The sequence below is a fragment of the Rhipicephalus sanguineus genome, chromosome 7, assembly GCF_013339695.2.
Source record: "Rhipicephalus sanguineus isolate Rsan-2018 chromosome 7, BIME_Rsan_1.4, whole genome shotgun sequence".
NCBI lineage: Eukaryota > Metazoa > Arthropoda > Arachnida > Ixodida > Ixodidae > Rhipicephalus > Rhipicephalus sanguineus.
Genome location: NC_051182.1, coordinates 122,244,852 through 122,264,303, shown reverse-complemented (window position 1 = coordinate 122,264,303; position 19,452 = coordinate 122,244,852). Strand labels below are relative to the sequence as shown.

The 19,452-nt window shown below is 44.7% G+C and overlaps 1 protein-coding gene across 1 annotated transcript in view; it reads left to right on the top strand.

Moving 5' to 3' along the window:
• The window catches only part of LOC119399821 (glutamate receptor ionotropic, NMDA 2B), a 59,520-nt gene that overhangs the window by 12,961 nt on the left and 27,107 nt on the right, over nt 1-19,452 (top strand). Inside the window, exons 3-5 of the mRNA XM_049417482.1 lie at nt 5,379-5,566; nt 6,572-6,822; nt 18,232-18,415. Coding sequence (XP_049273439.1) covers nt 5,379-5,566; nt 6,572-6,822; nt 18,232-18,415 — 623 coding nt within the window. The remainder of the gene's footprint in view (nt 1-5,378; nt 5,567-6,571; nt 6,823-18,231; nt 18,416-19,452) is intronic.

Sequence of the window (19,452 nt, the reverse complement as noted above, 5' to 3'; positions counted from 1 at the left end):
AATAATAATAATAATAATAATAATAATAATAATAATAATAATAATAATAATAATAATAATAATAATAATAATCAATAAATCAATCAATCAATCAAACGTTTATTTAATGTGCCCAGGAACAACCGTAAGGTCTTTGTACTGGCGCACGAAAAAAACAAAAACAAAACAAAGGAAACATTCATAATAAAATATCAGGGATAAAAAACGTTATAAAATTGCACATATACAACTATGCGCAGGCAGAAAAAAAAATATCAACAGGGTACGAGGCTATGTAAGTACAGTGCAAAGCTCGGAGCAGAACAACGACTGGGAGCTGTGAAAAACATCGAGCTCCAAAAAGTAAGCATTGTAAAGACGTTGTATCCTGCCAATGGTCGAATGTTCACAGAGGCAGGCGGTTACATGAAAAGGTCTATTCTCTCTGGTCAGCTTACGTGGAATTCGGAAATTAAGACAGTTGAGCAGTACAGGGCAGGATATGATACCATGCACAAGCTTGTAAAGAAATAACAGATCAGCGCGATTTCGTCGGCAGCAAAATGATGGCAATGATAATAATCCAGCAGCGTTAGAACGAGATCCAGAGTCATTTCTAGCGAAACGATGGTTGTAAATGCTTAGGAATTTTTTTCTGGACTCGCTCAATGGCGTTGCTGCTGGAATAATAATAATAATAATAGTAATAATAATAATAATAATAATAATAATAATAATAATAATAATAATAATAATAATCTTTATTGTCATCTTGAGTTGTACAAAACAGATAACAGGCCTGTCAAAGCCAGACGGTGGCTTGGAGGACTAGGCCCGGCACATCGGCAAACGAGAGATGACATACATATTGAAGAGCTTGTCACGTAAAATAATCAGAAAGAAGACATGTAACTCATTTACGCTACATTGAAACACAATAACAAACAAGAATCAATTTAGCGGAAGCATTATTACCTAAACAACAGAAATGGGAAGATAAGGATTGAACAACTTTAAACAGATTATACCCGGCATGCAAGAAAATAGAAACAATAGTAATGTGATAAACGATATAAATGATGCAGCATTAAAGCGACTTTAGGCTGTTTCGTAGACTGCGTTTCGTCGTTGCAGAAAATACACTGTCGGGGAGGTCATTAAAGATAGTAGGGACATAGACCTTTCTAATAGCTTTGCCATATCGTGTTTTAACGAATGGTACCAAAAAGCGGGAAGTTTTTCTTAATATACGAGGGGCAATGCATTCTTTTTTGAACTGAGAGCCCCAGAAATAATAATAATAATAATAATAATAATAATAATAATAATAATAATAATAATAATAATAATAATAATAATAATTCTGAACATTGAACAAAAACTTGTGAGAGATATAATGCGTCTTTAGAAACAATGGTTCATATATGTTTATCATTGAGTGTGAACCGACAGGAATACAGTGATCAAACACACGAAAACATGGTTGACCCCTCCGTCATAAGAATCGGTATAACGCGAAAATGAAATGCTTCTTAACAGAAGGAAGGAAACGGTATATCACCGTATCAAGTGGATGGACACACGTTGGTGCCTGGTAGCAAATCCCCATCCCGACGACAAACGCATAATATCATGATTAAACCCGTATGGTACTCAAGTAATTTACATTCACCTGGACACACCATATGGGCCAAACCGGCAGAGAGGCTGACGGTATCAACAAGCGTATAATAAACAGTGATACTCAATGTCCGCTTATGCAAAGCGTCATCATTTGGGGAGATGAACACGAAGGTGTGCGCCGCTTCCGAGTCATTGAGCAAACCACGCCTTCGCTTATGCATGCGCTACCACACAGCGCATCAGCAACGCTAGAAGCAGACTTCGTAGATGGAGCCGTGAATGCCCGAAGGCGTTCCGCTTCTTACGTCATCGGTTTGTGACCACACTTCCGTCACGGAAATTTACGTCAATCAAGTATTGGTGGGTCGATCCCAGCATCAAACACCTTCGTGTTAAAAACAGACGGGAATGAGAGAACTCAGAGAAATGCTCACGCAACATACGTATTACCTGAACTCATGGAGTGTGAAGGGTACATTTTGGAAACGTGACTGTCGCGAAATGGGATCTGTTTCGTTCTTTCGTATTGTATCCTCAAAAAATAGTCAATACGGATTAAGTACTCCATGCGCTCGCTTCGTGAGTTCGCCGTTGTGTTCCTCCAAAGTAGCACTTACTAATGAACCGACACCAACTAAAATACACAAGAGGTCTTCTAACGGCCATACATCGACAGAGTAAAATATGAACAAGAAAGAATAAAGGCGACCAGAATCCTTGACTTAGGTGTCTGGCACTGACACCTCGGCGTTCGTGCGTCCTGGTGTATTCCTCAGGTCAACGTTGGGTTTCTTCGTAATGCCGATGCGGTTTTGAGAGGCCACGCGGAAAGAAGCTTGTCATTGTGATCTTCTCCGCCACGTGCCGGAACAAGCCCAGCTGCTCACGCACAGAAAGAGCGTCTGCTCTTTCAATGAACTCAATTTCAATTAATTTTACGGAAAGTTAATTGGTCCTAATTCTAATACACTTACGCTCAGGTATCGTATGAGTCCTGTATAGCATGTACTTTGAAACAGAACCATAGATTTCATACCAAAAATTTTCCTGAATATTCTGAAAACCGGAAGTAAGTGCTGGAACGGAAGTGCTTGCAGGAAAAACAAGAGTGCCACTCGTTGTTCGTGCGACTGAAGAAAGGTAACCACGTGTTCAAATGAGACACTTGTTGCTGGAAGACAAGGAGTAAGTTTACGCTTCGTCGAAAACCCTAAACGCTGTTTTCAAGCTCCGGAAACTTGGCCAAGAAACTTGAGCTGCTCGCATTGTTTACAAACGACTGCGCTTTTATTCGAACACTGTGGTTTACCCTTCGACAAGCACAACGCGGAAGCTCTTTGCCTGAAAGCTAGGCCACATGTGAGTGGTCCCAACCGTGTCGTGACTGGAAACCATTAGCTGGCGCCAAGCGGCCTTGCTAATGGTAGAGGTTGCGGGTCCGCGAAAACCCCGACGGTATATCAATTTCTCTCAGCAGGAGAGCGTCCGGGAAGACGGTAATCTATATTTAGGGACATCCCACGGGGAGCAGTCGGGCGAGTCCATTCTCCTTGCGACCATAGGCGCTGGCCTCTCCATTAGGGGGAACCAAGCTTCATATCAGCACCCCTTTCCCTCCTCCATACCCCCGTGCACTATGGACAGAACACAGCGCAATGAGGTGGAATTAAGAGCGGCTCTTCCCCCTCACTCCCTCTCCCCCCCCGTGCCATGTGTCTTGTGTACAAACTCAAAAACTGTCGGAATTCTGTATGTTCGTGGCCGGTCACAGCATCGGGAACATGCGGTACAAGTCAGATGGTCTCAGCCATTAGCACTGAGCTTGAAACCCGATGCTTGTGACTCCATCTTGCCTCAAAGTAAAGGTGGCAAGAAAGCAGGCACCTTCAGCAGCGAAGTAGAGGTTTTCTACGAAAAAGCTAGAATATCCCACCTCCACCTATCCACCCATGCAAATACGCGTAAACTTATAAATTTATGTTTCCCAACGCCAGCCAAAACACAGCTCGTGAGTGAGAAATTTGGTTGGGTGTGACTGTGCGAAACTTCAGCGAAGCCAACAGTGTGGAAACTGACTGAGATACCGTAGTACCACCCATATGTGGACATCAGTACGTTAGTTTAGCATAAGCCTTCATTAGAGAATTCTAGTTTGTCTGTATACTTCTTACCACTCACGCTTTTACGGGTCATTGGAGAAGTTTACGCGACAGGTAACGGTGGTAGCGACAACTGATGACGTAAAACCTAACCAGAGGCACCAAATGTTCATACTGTAGTGATTTACATGCTTTACACACTTACATTGGGAGGGTGACAGTCAGATTACTTTCATTTTGTTTTGCCGTGAGCACTGGCGCGACTGAAGATGCTTGTATACGTATTTGTTGTTAGACGAAACACCAGAGGATCTCGCGACCAACTCTCTCACAGGCGTCAATGGTTACGGTAACCCGTAAAAACGTAAACAGTAAAAAAGTCAATGGACCAACTAAAATTCTCTGTTATCGGTTAGCTGTAAACATGCAGCGATCGTTTTGTTAGACGTATCGTGAAAAGCGAATCGTCCTAAATCATTGCCTGCGTCGTTTGTTTGTAGGTTTTTGTGGTCGTCATCGCTAAAAAAAAACATATTCGGCCTGCTTTTTGCATAGTCGTAGTCGTAGCCGCGACTGCACGCGATGCTGCTACGTGGGCTTGCCTTGCTTGTGGCTTAAGTGAGCTGTTTTTCATGCTACCCGCTATGGACTGCCGCCGCTGCTGATGATGATGAATTCTGGCTTGGCTCGCCTTCGTCCAGACGCAGGTACTACGTGCGCTACGCTTGGCTATGTACGGGTCTTGTATTGGCTACAACGTATTTCGGCTGGGGCCGTAAATTTCTTGACGGTTTGGTACGATGCACGATGGAGACTTTGACTGGGTTGCCGATGCATGCGTGCCAAAAAAAAAAAAAGAAATCTAGATCCCGAAGATATTGCAATGCTTGTAACTGGCATGACCACCGGATGCATGTAATAAAGCCTCTCAGTGTCCCATTCTGGTGATTACTGATGAGAGGTTCACTGTGTGAATATTTTTTCATTCCTCGGATATAAATATTGTTTCCAGGGTCCGCAGAATAAGAAATATGCCATAAACTAAGACACTAGCAGATTTCTAAGAGACCGCATGCGTAGTGTCTATTGAACAATTAAGGTTTAGGACGTGTGCCAAACGTAGGTTGATATCGAGGTGGTAACAGTAACCGTGATGTGTCTGTCACTCTTCTATTTCATCAGAACGGCTTCCAAAAAGTAGCGGCAGTAACGTATTCTGATTTCGAAATTTCTGTTCCCGAGTATCACTAATTCGCGTGTATCATTGAAGCTTGTTGCCAACGGCGCAGAGTCGTACCGCAATCTTCCTAACTTGAATACCGGGCAGAACTTGGAAGCCTCTGAAGGAAATAATTTTAGCAGGAGACCAATACTACCCCTATCTCGGAGCACCTCGTGCATCATAAGTCTGCAAAATTGACAAAGGCTGAATTTCCTGGGATTACTGCACGAACAGGACCACTAAAAAGAAATGGTAGATTGCATGAATGCATGGGCCTTGCTCTCCGACCAGTCGTCGGAACAAAACTGCTTTATAATATACTACAATGATAAAATAAGCGCTGTCTTTAAGCAATCACAGTAACGTCATTTTTCACATTCCATGCTACTACATCTTACAGTCACGCGTATTCCTTCTCCTCCTCATCTGCTTCTGTCTCTCCCGCGTGGCGACAGAGGGCGTCCCAGGCGCGAGTCCTGCAGCTGGCGCCATCTGTGGTTCACCAAGTGGCGGCCATCTTCGCCATCCTGGAGCGCTACTCGTGGTACCAGTTTGCCGTGATTACCACAAATCTCGGAGGACACGAGGACTTCGTCCGCGCAGTCCGAGATCGGCAATTGGAGAGCAGCAGCCTCAGGGCAAAGTACGTCGTACGTCGTAGGATCTTGGAGGGTCGGAAGAAAAAAAATTACTGAATGAGTAAACTGCGTACCCTTCTAGTGTTGGTCAACCCTTCTAGTGTCATGAGAGGTCAGGAATTACTGAAAAAACTGTACTGTATTTGTCCAAGTCCGTAAGCAGTTGTGCCACTTACTCTTTCACGTCTTCCATATCCCGCATGCTTGAATGCTTAGGCGTTAGAGCCCTAAGCAGCTGTTCATTGTATAAGCAGGATATGATTGTCAGGCACGCCGTAGAGGAGGGCTCTGGAAATTTCGATCATGTGGGGCTCTTCGTGCACTGACGTCCCAAAGTATACAGGACTTCTAGCATTACGCCTCCATCGAAATGCGACCGCCGCGGCCGGGAGCGAACCCGCAACCTTCGGGTCAGCAGCCGAGCACCGTAACCGCTACAACACCGTGGCAGACAAATTAAAGTCACATGGTCCCTTATGAATTTGGCTAAAACGACTGGAAGGCAAAAGCCATCTTCCTCTTTTTCTTCTCAATAGATTGTATAATCCCCCTACCCCCCCTCTCCGAACGCTTTCTGCACCCATTGTGGTTTTTCTGTACCTACGGATTCGGCCCACCGTTGACCATGCGACAATGCCATGTTATGACGGCATCATGTGACGCTCCCTTAGTGACGCTATAGAGACTTCATGATGGCTTCATGAATTTTGGAGTCCTTTGACGTCATAATGACGTCATGTGGTGGGGTCATCACGCGATGATTTTTATCAATCCTGCTGACGCCGACGGTCACTTTGGACGATTGATGAGCCATCGAAGGCTTTCACCTTACTTATCTTCAATAAAATTGTACAAACGTTTGTCTTACGGAAAGTCTTTTTGAGCTTTCTGTTCTGGAGTTATTTTATCAGGTCAAGTTTATTCCTACCTGAGAAAGAAAAGCTCTCTCGTTTGGCATCTGCGCTTTAAATTACGTAACATCGTGTTTGGTTTTCACTGCGATCGCGTAGGTATTCCGTCCTGGAGGTTCGCACCTTCCGTGGCCGTACTCGCCAAGAGTTTCGCCGGCAGCTCGAACCTGTCGCGGCTGGAGAAGCCCGCGTGATCCTGCTATTCGCCAGCAAGGACGACTCGCGCGAGCTGTTCGCCGCCGCCTCCCAGCTGGGAATGACGGGCAAGAACTACGTCTGGATCGTAACCCAGTCTGTCATCGGAGCACACCCGGGAGTGGCGCCACCGGAGTACCCGGCAGGTCTGCTTGGTGAGTAATGTCTATGGACAAACTTACATAGGAGCGCTGACAGCTGGTATTTATTGCGATAGAAATTATATGGACACTCTTGATGTGCTTTTGAGTTCCCCGTTGCGGACGCCGTCATGTCGCGTATAAAGACCAAACTCATAATATCCCCCGGGCATCGTATGTTCTACCGCGGGTAAAAGCGCGCGAGCGGGGACGACGAACGCGGCTGAAGCAGAGATCAAACGAGCCGGCCCATCTCCGTCACTCGGACGGCACATCACCCCGCTCGGGATGCCTGCCGTCGAAGCAGAGAGGAAACGCCCCGCCCGTCTTGGACGAGCATGAAAAGACGCGAGGGGGGCGGGGGGGGGGGGGTTCGCTCGACCAGAAACTTAGAATATTGATTTTAAAGCGAAAGACGGGGTCGCGAGCGCTGGCGCGCGCGCTATCTCGGCAGCCATCAGCGGGCGGCTCGTATACCTTTCTACTTGCTGCGTTCTCAACGATAAGAGCCTGCGCGGAAAGAGCATCTCATCATGAAGCCGCCGTGTTTTCTTACACCAGTGTTTTGTAGAGTTACGCGAAGTCGCATCCAAAAGAGTTAACTGCCAGCCTCACTTCATATAAAATTACAATTTGTTGCTGTCGCATTCATTGCTTCGCCCTTGCGGTGAAACTGTGACTTTTTAAATAACAGAATGAAACGACACTTAGGACGGGGCTGTGTGAAGGCGACACCTACTTGCAGTACGGCAGCGCAGTGTAGCAAAATCTTTAAGAAATAACGTGACAGTGCCGCGAAATAAGGCGCTGTGTTGATAGTCACAGCAATAGATAAACTACATGACTTAAAACATTGCATTTTTAATAATCATAATTGCTGAGGGTTTACGTGTCAAATCCATGAAATGATTATCAGCTACACCGCGTTGAGAGTCTTCGGCTCGTTTTGATCAGGTGGGCTTCTTGAACGTGAACCTAAACTTAGGAACACGGATGTCCTTTTTACTTCGCCTCCATGGCAATGCTGCTTCTGTCGCCGATAATCGAACCAGCGCCGTCGATCTAGGCCGCGAAATTACACTATGGTGCGTAGAGTTGCACCAGGCGTCACACAATGTAAACTGCTCCACGAGTGGGTGGATGAAAGCTGCCACCTCATTACAAAGGGCCGAGTTATATCCACCATCATCATCACCATCAACTAAGTGTGCCGCACGTTGGCGTGCGTATTGCCTTAAGGATGCATAGTGGGTACTTCGCGACTGCAATTTCATAAGGCACCCTAGGACACTTTATGATGGCCAATGTCACGCGCGCAGATGCTCCTTCCATCACAGCAATGTTGAAGGCTGTACACCGAGAAGCGATTCATGACAAGCGAACGAAAAGAGGATGCGAACGGGCTCTGATGACGATATCGCCTTGCACTCTTAAAGGCGACCGACCACCGGCTCCAATAAGCAGCGCCGTACGAACTCTATGTGATATATGAGCCGTTGAGATCTCTTACCGCTGCTAATACCTTAACTGGGTAGTTCGAGACACCCGGCAAATCTTGGGAGGTAGAGGATTTCCAACCTTGGCAAGAAGCCAACAGCAGTGATCGCGTGTTTTAGACGCATCATATTGGTTGTCACTCCGAGTAACTGGGTTGGCACCCGGTGGGGAATTGTAAACATTCGGCCACGGCGAATACAATCTACTAGAGCGTTGTCATTTCTAGTAGTCATACCGTGGCTGGTAACTGTACTGTCGAAAGTTACGAGCCGTGAGGCGTGGTTTAGCAGGATCTAAATCCCACTACAACCACTTTCTTTTTAGGAACATTATTTTTAAGGCGATAGCGTTAGCCCTTTGGGAGATAATAGGTCCTACTCGTTCTACGTTTGCAGCGAAGCTGTCTTAGTTTACCCTGTGCCGTCGTCGTCGCCGCCGCAGTAGTCGTGTCTTTGGTAGTAGTCTTGGTAGTATTAGTATTAGTAGTAGTTTAGTAGTAGTATTAGTAGTATTAGTAGTAGTTGTTCTTGTAGTTGTAGTAGTAGTATGGGGGGTGGTTGTTGTAGTACTTGTAGTAGTGGTAGTAGTAGTGGTACCAGCAGGAGTACTAGTGGCAGTAGTAGTAGTAGTGGTTGTTGTGGGAGTGTAGTTGTAGTAGTAGTGGTGGTAGTAGGAGTTGTACTTGTAGTACTAGTAATAGTAGTGGCTGTAGTAGGAGTAGTAGTGGCCGTAGTAGTAGAAGGCGTTACGCAGGTCACGTGACAAGAGGCGGGTATGAATAAAGAAACAAATGAAACAAAATAAAGATTATGCTCGAAATGAGTCTAGACGGTCTTGACTAAGCCTTACACACCATAGCGAGCTTACAGGTTCGCTGTGAGGTGGTTTTCACGGCGTGAAACAGGTTGAATTTTTCTTTTCCTCGGAAAAACTTCCTCCACTGTTGCTATTCGCTTTCAGCACAATGTTTTTTTTTTTTTTCTGCCGCCATCTATCACAAATCTTCGGGGAAGGTAGAAACATATTTGGCACGCTTGTTATTCGTTACGCCAGTGGTGCACTGAGTTGAAAATCGTTTTGTCTTGTACAATTATATTTCGACGTTTGCCTCATTGCTTGAAAGAAATCTGATGGGCGGCCAGATATTTGAACCTGCGACCTCTCGCGTCCCGGTACGACACGTTAAACTACTCACAACAGCATACATCCCCCAGCATACTAACGACGAACTCTTTATGTGTACGATTTACCGTTTGTAATAAGCAGATCGCTGAGGCGCTTTGTCGTGGCTACGGCTTGTTCACTATCACCCGCGAGATGGCGCAAAAGGACAAAGGGCGCGCTTTAGAAGGGCGTGTTTCGTCGCATTCCGATCGTGTATCCCACTCCGCCCGTGTTTGGTCGCGGCCGGAGTGAGGCTACACGCCACCGGCTCCCTACTTCGAAGTACAGAGCGTGATCAGCTATGCTTGCACGCTTACCTCTAGAGGGGGGTTCAACAGACTGTTCGCAGCTTTGTATGCGCTGTGCACTCATCGGAAAGTTTGAGATGAAGATATAGAAATCACGAAGGTCACTTTACTCGTTGCAGCGGCCGCGTTTACGAAATAAGTGTGCTATTAGCCTTTCCTCCTATCACATTCCAGTTGGTTGCTATCGTACTCACTGCTTCATCTTTGCGGAGAAACTATGGCCTTTCTCTTTCACCTCTTCGCTTGTTCGATCTTGTGATTATTTCCGCCTCAACAATTTTGTCATTTGTCTCCTTGCTTTTTCTTTCTTGTTTGGTTTCTCTTTTCAACCCTTGGCGTTAAGCGCACAACAGTGAAGATGACATTACGAAGTTCTTACGCCGAGACTTTATTGAAGAATTTGATGGGGGAACCCCCCCCCCCCGCCTTTTCTTTTTTCGGTAGCCGAAGTTGTGAGAGAATGCTGAGTCTAGAAGGGTGGCTTTGACGCCGCACTGTCTGCAGAGAATACGAAGAAGCCGGGTTCCCGAGAATGCGGATATCGATTTTAGACGACGACGTACAGCACAGTCGTGTTGTGTGTGGTGACAGCGACGGAGCCAAACACTGCCGACAACTCCCTCGAACCACGATCGTTTCGCTTTAGCCTTTTTTTTGTCAGACTGTCGTCTTTGCCGCAGACTAACCTCAGGCGCAGTAAGGAAAACAGACGCGAGAGTATGACAGTTATAGAAAAGTTTCCTAGCGATCTTGCTGCGAGTAAACATGATACGCTCGGCCTTGTCTCTGGCGATGACTGGTAGCACGCGACGCACGCTGCCTTCCGCTACGCCCTGCGGGCACGCCATCGCGCATGTCTGTTAAAGTGTGCGTGCTTTGTGCATTCCAAATAGCCTGACATATTGTGACGTGGTCGCGAACGCAACAGGTGCTAGATGAAAACCCTTTTTGAGCGAACTTGGACCCCGCAAAAGAAAGGACTCAAAGTATACGAGCGCCACTCGCTGCACAACAACTGTGATCGCGCACATAGGGATTCGATAATCTAATCGTCGGCGGAGGGCGTCGTCTTTTATACATCACTGATCAAATCTTCAAGCGTTATCGCGGGTGCTTGCCTCAGCTCCCGAACAAACCTTACTACTCGCGTGCTGCGCGTAATCTTAGGGAACAATCTGAAACAATCGCGAAGTTCTGAAACAATCGCGAAGTTCTGAAACAATCGCGCCGAGTGTAGCTAACAGTTTTTGTGGGTGAAAACCGATCACATAAAATATAGAACTAAGCATACGTGGCAATATGCCGTGGCATTCACGATGCCTGGTTTAGGCGTATCTGATTGGGTTTGATGTGTCCTGATCCGTATATGACTTGATTGAATTAAATTAGATCAGATTGGACGGGATCTTACCTACACCTGATCGCACTAGATTGGGCTTGAGGCGATAAAATCAGCATTTCAGCAGATTAAATTTTGAGGGAATCTGACTGGATTTGATGTAGCCATGTTTTATTGCAGTAGAACGTATCGCGTCGTCTCTTCACCCCTCACGCCGTCAGCCCCTAGTAGCACGCAACGTTGCCGCAACGTTGAAGCAACTTTCTCAATGTAGCGGCAACGTTGTGTCAACATTTGGTGCTACTAGGGGCGCTGCTTCGCGATAATTAACAAAATTCAATTAGCTCAGCCCAGAAACCTTAAAAGGACGACGTTGAGGTTTGGCGCTAGTTGGCACTCCATGCACGACAATACTAAGCGCAAAAGTTTTCATACAGGAGACTGGTCGTTCGTGTTTCTTGATGACACGAAAGTGGAAGGTGGGTTCACAGGAGTATTGTTAATTGGTTACTGTAAATTTATATACGAGAGCTTGCACAATGTCTATTGGTGTTTGGTAGCTATAGCACCGCTTGACCTGAATGCACCCGCGTTGACGCCTAGTAGCACAATCTCCACCCCGACGACTAACGCCCATGATCATGATTTACCCCTTACCAGCACATGGTGAATCCTGTGCAAAGATGGCGTCAATACGCACATAATAAACACTGGTACTCGATATACACTCCTTCAAAGTGTATTCGATTGAGTTATAACAATAGTGCATTAAAACATTATTTTTCAAAGACACAAAGCGAGGAATATCTGCAATTACCCAGACTTATTGAATACCAAATCATGCCATTACTATTCACTTAATGCAAATGTGACAGCTATTCATGCACGTCAATTTTAACGACAGCCTGAACGGTGCCATCTAGGAAAAAATTACTTTTGAAGGATTAGTAATGTGTGCATATTCTATTTAAACAAAATAGCTGAGCGGCTCTCTTGCACTGTGGTGGCAATTGTGGGATCTGCATTCAATAGTTGAGGGATCGCATGCGTTAGATTTTGTGTACCGTATTTTGTCCGTATTCTCTCACTACAACATTTTACGCGTCTAAAGCTGTATGTGCGCTGTTTTCGAGAATAAACATCGTGAAATGCAACCGCGATGGATTTTGAATCTATCATATGCAATTATCGCTATTTATTTGTATAAGTTGTTCTCAAGCGTTAATATGTTGTGCTTGTGAAAGGGTGGGGTAGAATGCAGTCTAGGTGGAACGGTTTCGATTATCCGTACTATTCTCTTCTGTAGTTTATAAATGCTTTCATTGTTTGTTTTAATAGTCGTTCCCCATATTAATACAGAGTAATAAATACGCGAGTATACTGAAGAATAGTACAGTTACTTTGTTACACAAATTGGCCAAAAAGATGGTTGATCCCTCCGTCATAGGAATCGGAATAACACGAAAGTAAAGCGTGCCCCTACAAAAGTAACTGAATGTTTACTGTACATTGATATAAGAGAGTTTGCACAATGTATATTAATGTCTGGCATCTATAGCACCGTTTAACGTGGATGCACCGACTTTGATGATTGGTGCTACATCTCCATCCCGACGACTAACGTCCATGTTAAATGATTAAGCAAACCCTTGTGGTAGCTGTAGTAGTTAACGTTGAAAGCGTAATCGGAGAACGAGGTGTGATAGCCAGAAGAGCGTCGCATATTGGACGCAGAACTTGGTCGCATGTTAAAATGTGATTGAACACCACGGCCGGACTAGAGGGAAACGCAAAGCGCGTCGTGCCGCCCCGGTAGCCCGGCCGCGATTTTTCTCGGGGTGAGCGCGTGAGTGGGAAATGCGGTGTTACAGCCAGGTGAGGCAGGCACGCGTCGCAGAGATATTTTAGGTTTGAATTAGCATGATGCTATGAGCGAGGCCGATGCTTTTACGACGCTTGGGCTCAGGTCGCCACCTCGCGGTGTGTAAAGAAAATGGGACGGACGTGTAACGCGTTGCAGGTGCTAATCGCGGAAGCCATAGTAATGACGAATTACTTTACCGCTCCCAGAGGGCAACACCACCCCGTCGACCGGGAGAGTGGTAGATATAAAAGGCGCGTTTGTAAAGGCTCTAGAGTCTGTGACCGTGGCGCAGTGGATAGCGTGCCCGGCATCTGTTGTTGCGGACCGAGCGGTCGTGTGTTCGATGCCCTTTGACGGAACTTTTTTTTTCTTTGCCATCTGATCGTGTAAATTTTTCGATGTCATTTCCGTGACGGAAATACGTCACTGAAGTCTTGGTGGACTCCGGCATAAAACACTTTCGTGTTAAAACATGATTTTCCCGATTACACCAATTGAAAGCAAAATATCGGTGCGAACTTTGTTTATCGGATATGTCCAGTCGAGTGTTTCATGAAAGATAATACCAACGAACTTTTGGCTTGTGACCCGTGCAATGAAATCCCCTCGAAATTTTACTTGAATATCGCGAGATATAGTTTTATTTTTTTGGCTGAAAAATTAATTTTTGTGGTTGTTTTGTGTTTAGTTCAAGCTTATTTGCTATTAATCGTACTGATAATTGCCCAATTCATCTGTTTGCTTGCTTTTCTAAGCTATTCATATATTTGCCAGAGAAAAAAAAACGTTTGTAACATCGGCGCATAAAAGCATGTCTGGAGTTGGTGGTATAATAACAATATCGTTTATACATAAAAGGAACAGCAGTAGGCCTAGTAAAGACCCTTGAGGGATGCCGTACTTAATTTTATTCATTTTTGATAAAACATGTTACGTGTCACAATACAGAAAGCAATTTATTAGATAACTGCCTATTGACCAGATGGCAACACTTCTTATGCCGTGTTGATTTAGTTTTATCAGGAGAATTTCATGCATGGTCCAATCGAAAGCCTCTTTGAAATCAAGGAATAATCCAACCGTGTAAGATCTGTGCCCAATGTTATCTATTGTTTTTTTTTTTTGCTTGATAGACAGTAAAGCCTACTCCATACCTTTTTTTTCTGAAAACCGTATTGCTTTTTCGTTATTGTAGTTTCCTTGCTACAAAAATTTGAGGTTCGTGCGCACAAGACTCGTTCTATAATTTTTGAAAGAATAGGAAAAACAGATATAAGTCTAGAATTATTGATGTCATTTCCATTATCATCTTTGTGAATGTTTCACACCCCAGGTATATTAGGTTTAGGAAATACTTCAGTGCTAAAAATCAAATTACATATGTGTGAGAGCGGCAGATTATTATACTGTGAGACTTCATTTAATGGCTCTGCTTTTATATCGTCAACGCCTGCCACAGAATAGTTCGGTACATTCATAATGTAAGAATGCATTTCGCATTCGTCAGTGGGGGCAAAAAAGAAATTTATTTTGTAATATCTTTTGGTAATGTATGGTTCACAGCCTGCGTCGCTACTAGCGGAAATTTCACAAGCCCCAGACTTCTAAAAATGGTCGTTGAAGATATCAGCAAGTAATGTACCAGACTAAGATTTGCTTTCTCTCATAAGCTCGGTTATAGTCTTTTTATTTGATGAAAATTAAAGATCGTTTGTGGTATTCCGAACTGTCTTCTGGTTATTCATGATAGCTGCAACGTATGTTCGTAGTAATGTATGAGTGCCTACTTTATTCAGAGACAAATTGATTTCTAAACTGCTTAAACTGCCGCAAGTGGTCGATTTGGGATGTTTTAATGAATGTGCTAATTAGGTTACCCTTTCTTTTATTCTCTTGAAAAGTGAGGCATCTATCCACGCCTTTCTAGCTTTCTTGTTCATTTTGAGCAGTACAAGAGGAGAGGCCTGGTCATAGAGTTGTGTTGTTTTCAATATAAATGTTTCGTAAGCTTGTACAGCTAGGGCCAGTGATTTTAATATTTGTTCATGGATACGCCCGAAGACGTTAGACGATACTATTTGTGTTGTTACTGTTGCGAAGTAATCTGTTTTGAAAAGACAGACTTATTTCATATATACATAAACAAAAGGCCACATTTATGAATGAAGCATAAAATGTGATTTAGTATCCCGACACTTTTAATTTCGCAACGCAAGGACACAAGCAGCTGAGTGAATAATGGCAACAGCCACTGCTTTCCGTTTAATTTCAAGGTCTCTTTCAATACTCTGCGTAGGTCTGCGTAACTATTACGAAGGATGACCCACCTTTATGGAAAAACCCAACGTTGGGCAAGTGTCGGTGAAATCATTTGTCAAGCACGTTGCTTGTCTATGGAACGTTATTAATGAAGAACGGCAGCCTCGAGAAACAGAGTTTTCTTTTTTCTCTTCAGACCTCTGAGGAAAGTTATAAGCTGGAGTGGGTCGCGTTTGTGTAGTTTATGTAGATGTTCCGTCTCTTACACTGTATGCCAAAGTGGGGTTAACCTAATATTAAACTGCCCTTCCGTAGCACCAACAAAATTGTAAATTAGACAGTCCGCAAAAGAATAACTTCTTTCTCACTTGTCTATGTTGTGACACCACCATTTCGTACATACTTAGCCAGTAGCGTACCGCCAAGCTCGCTGCTGCCGTCAGTGACAAATTGAAAGGGGCTATTAAGAAAGTCCAGCGGTTCGTCAATCTCATTGACGAGAAAAGCGATATGCCCGCCAGGAGCGCCACACTTTCCTCCAAAGGCGTATATTTATAATATTTTCTATAATAGCGGTGGTTAGAGCTGAGAAATCTCCTGCTCAAGACAAGGAAAATCACACTTTTTTTTCCCTTCTCAGTAGGCTATCTTTCGTAGTTATTAGACGTTTTCCCAGTCAATAGTTTGACGTATGCTATCTCGGAGAAAGAGGCTAAAGAATATGTTGTCCTCTGTGTATTTATTGTATCATATTTGCAAACGAGACAAAAATCTATGGTATGATGAAGGCTTAAAGGGATCAGAAATTCGTGTACGGGGAATGTCGCTGAAGCCAGCACTTTGACACCGACCGAACGACCGAATGAAGAGCTCGTAAAGCCCCTTATGCGTTCGCCTAAGATGACTCGAAGGCGAAAGGCATCGTCGTCTTTTTCTTCTCAGTAGATGTAGTGATACTTCTCCGCCCCCATCCCAAACTTTTCTGCACCTAATGTGCTTTCGCACTGTTTCTAGGATCGGAGGCATTGCAAACTTTCTACACATATGTCACTTGGTTTTGCACTGCCTTCGTGAGCGGCCCACCTTTCACTAAGCGGCGATGTCATGCAATTCCGTCATCATGAGAACGTCACAAATTACGACAACTTGTGGCCAGAGTTGCCCGATGCCACCGAACGAACAAGCAGATAACCGTCACAAAAGAAGCCCCAAAAAAGCGGCGCGACTTTCGCGAAGAAGCCCAAAAGAAGCGGGAAATTAACAAATGGTCCCATTCTTCAAAATATTTCTAATCATTATAAAAATCTCATCAAATACAAAGGGGAGTTGAAAAAAATCACTTTAAATACTTTTAAAAACAGCGGAAATATGCGCAACTATAAACGAAAGCACATATTTTCCTTTTTTAACATTGTCTTCAGGGTAGTGTTCATTGGTTTGAATGCTCGTTTGCCAATGCACGATTAACGTTAAATTTCGATTTCCCCAATGTATGTTTGTCTTCAACAATCAACGACACAAATTCAGCGACAAACGTGCTATTAGTGAACGACAAAAGCGCTATTGGTGAGCGTGATGATCACTAAACTAACTACATTTGCTAGAAAAATGCAAATAAGCCCAGAAAAACGCGACAAGCGACTGGAAAATTCTACAAGCGACTCGGCGAAAAAAGAAGCCCAAATCCGCTTTTCTTAAGCTGAACTGGGAACTCTGCTTGTGACGTCTGATGACATGATATGATGATGCATCATGTGACGACCATTTTTTGAGTCACTCGTGTTCACTTCGACGCCGACGGACGCCGACGTCGATGGTCAATTTTCGCGTTTGATGAGACAACTAAGGCTTTCGCTTAGGACAGGATCCAAACACGAGACGCCGTGTACACAGGTACCGTTAAGAACGCTGGGCACACAAAATGTGTAAATATGTGCAGGACATAGAAAGCTTCTGTATTTATGCAATTTTATGGACACTCTCTGAGGACTTTTGCCATCGCCGTCATGTCGTGTATGTATGTATGTATGTATGTATGTATGTATGTATGTATGTATGTATGTATGTATGTATGTATGTATGTATAAAAGCCACAATTAAAAATGATTCAGAAGAAAAAATTCCTAAGCGCTCGGCCGGAGTTTTGAACCTACGACCCCTCGCTCCGGAGTTCACTGCCTTCGACAATTACGCCATGCCTCATTCGTTCTGCAGGTTGCTAACGGCAGAACACAAACGCACGCGGCGTTGGGTGAAGCGCTCGGGACGCCACACGTGGCGAAATTAAAATTATGCAGGACGCAGGCCATGCTGCATCGTTGCCCGCGCGGCGTTTCCGTCGTATCGCTGGCGGCCTACGCTTGTTTTCCATTTTGGCGTTGAAGCACTGCGCCATTTGTGGCCACTCGACCAGGGAAAAAGAAGGGCGTCCCGTGGCTTGTGGTGGCGCGAGCTAGCGGGAACGCTTTGGCTCTTGTAGGCTTATTCCAAAGGAGGAAGAAAAGAGACGGCTGAACTAGAATCATGGTATATATCTTGCACCGTGAACAGAATCCTGAGGCTAAAATTACAGCGCATACGCACAAGACACCCACGAAGAAATGAAACGTATGACACAAGCGCTGACTAACAACTGGTTTATTCGTTCATACGCCAACGCATGTATAAGCCCAAGGCAACCTTACCGCACATGCGCGCACAACAATAGCTCTCAACCAAAACGTGTAATAAGGATGACAGTGCATTAAATACGCAAATATATCAAATCATATTCAGATGAGTGCAGGGACAAAGAAGTAAAGAAGCAGTAAGGAGGAGAAAGAAGTGCGTTTGCGCTGTAATTTTAGCCTCAGGAATATATACCAACTAGACCCTAATGGAGCTTTATTTTAGTGACCAATTAATTGCTGTTCCAATATCTTGCTATCGCATTCATTGCTTCGACCTTGTGGCGAAACTGTGACTTTTGTTTTTTGTCTTGTTCGTTTGTCCAGGCATTCACTACAACACCTCGTTAGCCAAGCTGCACGACGAAATAGAACGCGCCGTGCTCGTTCTGGGACACGGGCTCGAGCTCTTCGTCAACGAGCCGGCCAACGTCAACGTCACGCTCGCTCCTGGACTACGCTGCTACGAGCCCGGCAGAGCACACTGGGAGCAGGGGGACACGTTCTTCCGGTCAGTGGGGAATTGCCCAGACCTCGCACTAGGTTGACGTGCATCATAGTTGCGTCCACGCCCAAGAACTTCCGCACACAGCTACAGATCGTCGATAAACCTTCTTACCGTCGTTACAGTTTAGGGATTAGCAGGTTATCACAGCCGTGGATGGCAAGGGCACACCTGGTAGCGGCGTGTCTGCACATTTTGTACAAGTACAATGGACCTGAAAACCTTGCTTTGCGTCCAAGTCGAAGGGCAATGTTACGTACGCTCGGAGTTAACTTTTATTACGCTAACCAGCCCTTTACACCAGCAGTAAAATACAATATGTTTAGGTCACTGTTGCATTTATCTTTTTGTGCCTCTGTTTAGGCTCTGCAACATCAGGTGTTGCTATCAGCGTGGTCGCTGCAATACTCTCCTCCGGTAAGCCGGTAATCCGCAAAAGAAAATGAAAGCCACGAATGGCCATGATATTGTTCTTTCGTAATTTGTGGATGTGGTGTGGACAGATTAACCCCGTCTTATGGCCAAACTAGCAGGTTTGGGGTGCTTCTTTCTGCGATTTCATACAGGAATCTTTGCAATTCGCTCCCTGAAATGAGTAGCTGTGACAAAGGCTGCCGTGCAAGTGATTGCTCGTCCCAATCCTGCTCAAACGCTTGTTATTAACGAACTCTCTCGAATATGTTATTTGAAGAAATGAAACTCGGCTAACTCCACAAAAGCCGCATTGAACGCCTTGGACAACTATAACTTCAGGTACGTAGGTGACGAGGTCGCTTCCTGCAATATTTTCACGTTTGAAAATTCGCATTTCTTAATGCTCGTACAAGTTAAAAATTACATTGTAATACAAGGAAAAGAAGAACGATTGTCGACATTACCACGTACGAAAAGGTAAAAGTTTAGACCATCGTGACCCCTCGCCATGACGTCAGGCATGGTGTGGATGTCAGTTGCGGAGACAAAGATCCCTGAGGCTATGTGTTAGGTTTTACATCATGTCCGCTGACACTGTGGATGAAAGTGTCCTTTGTGTAAGTGCCATT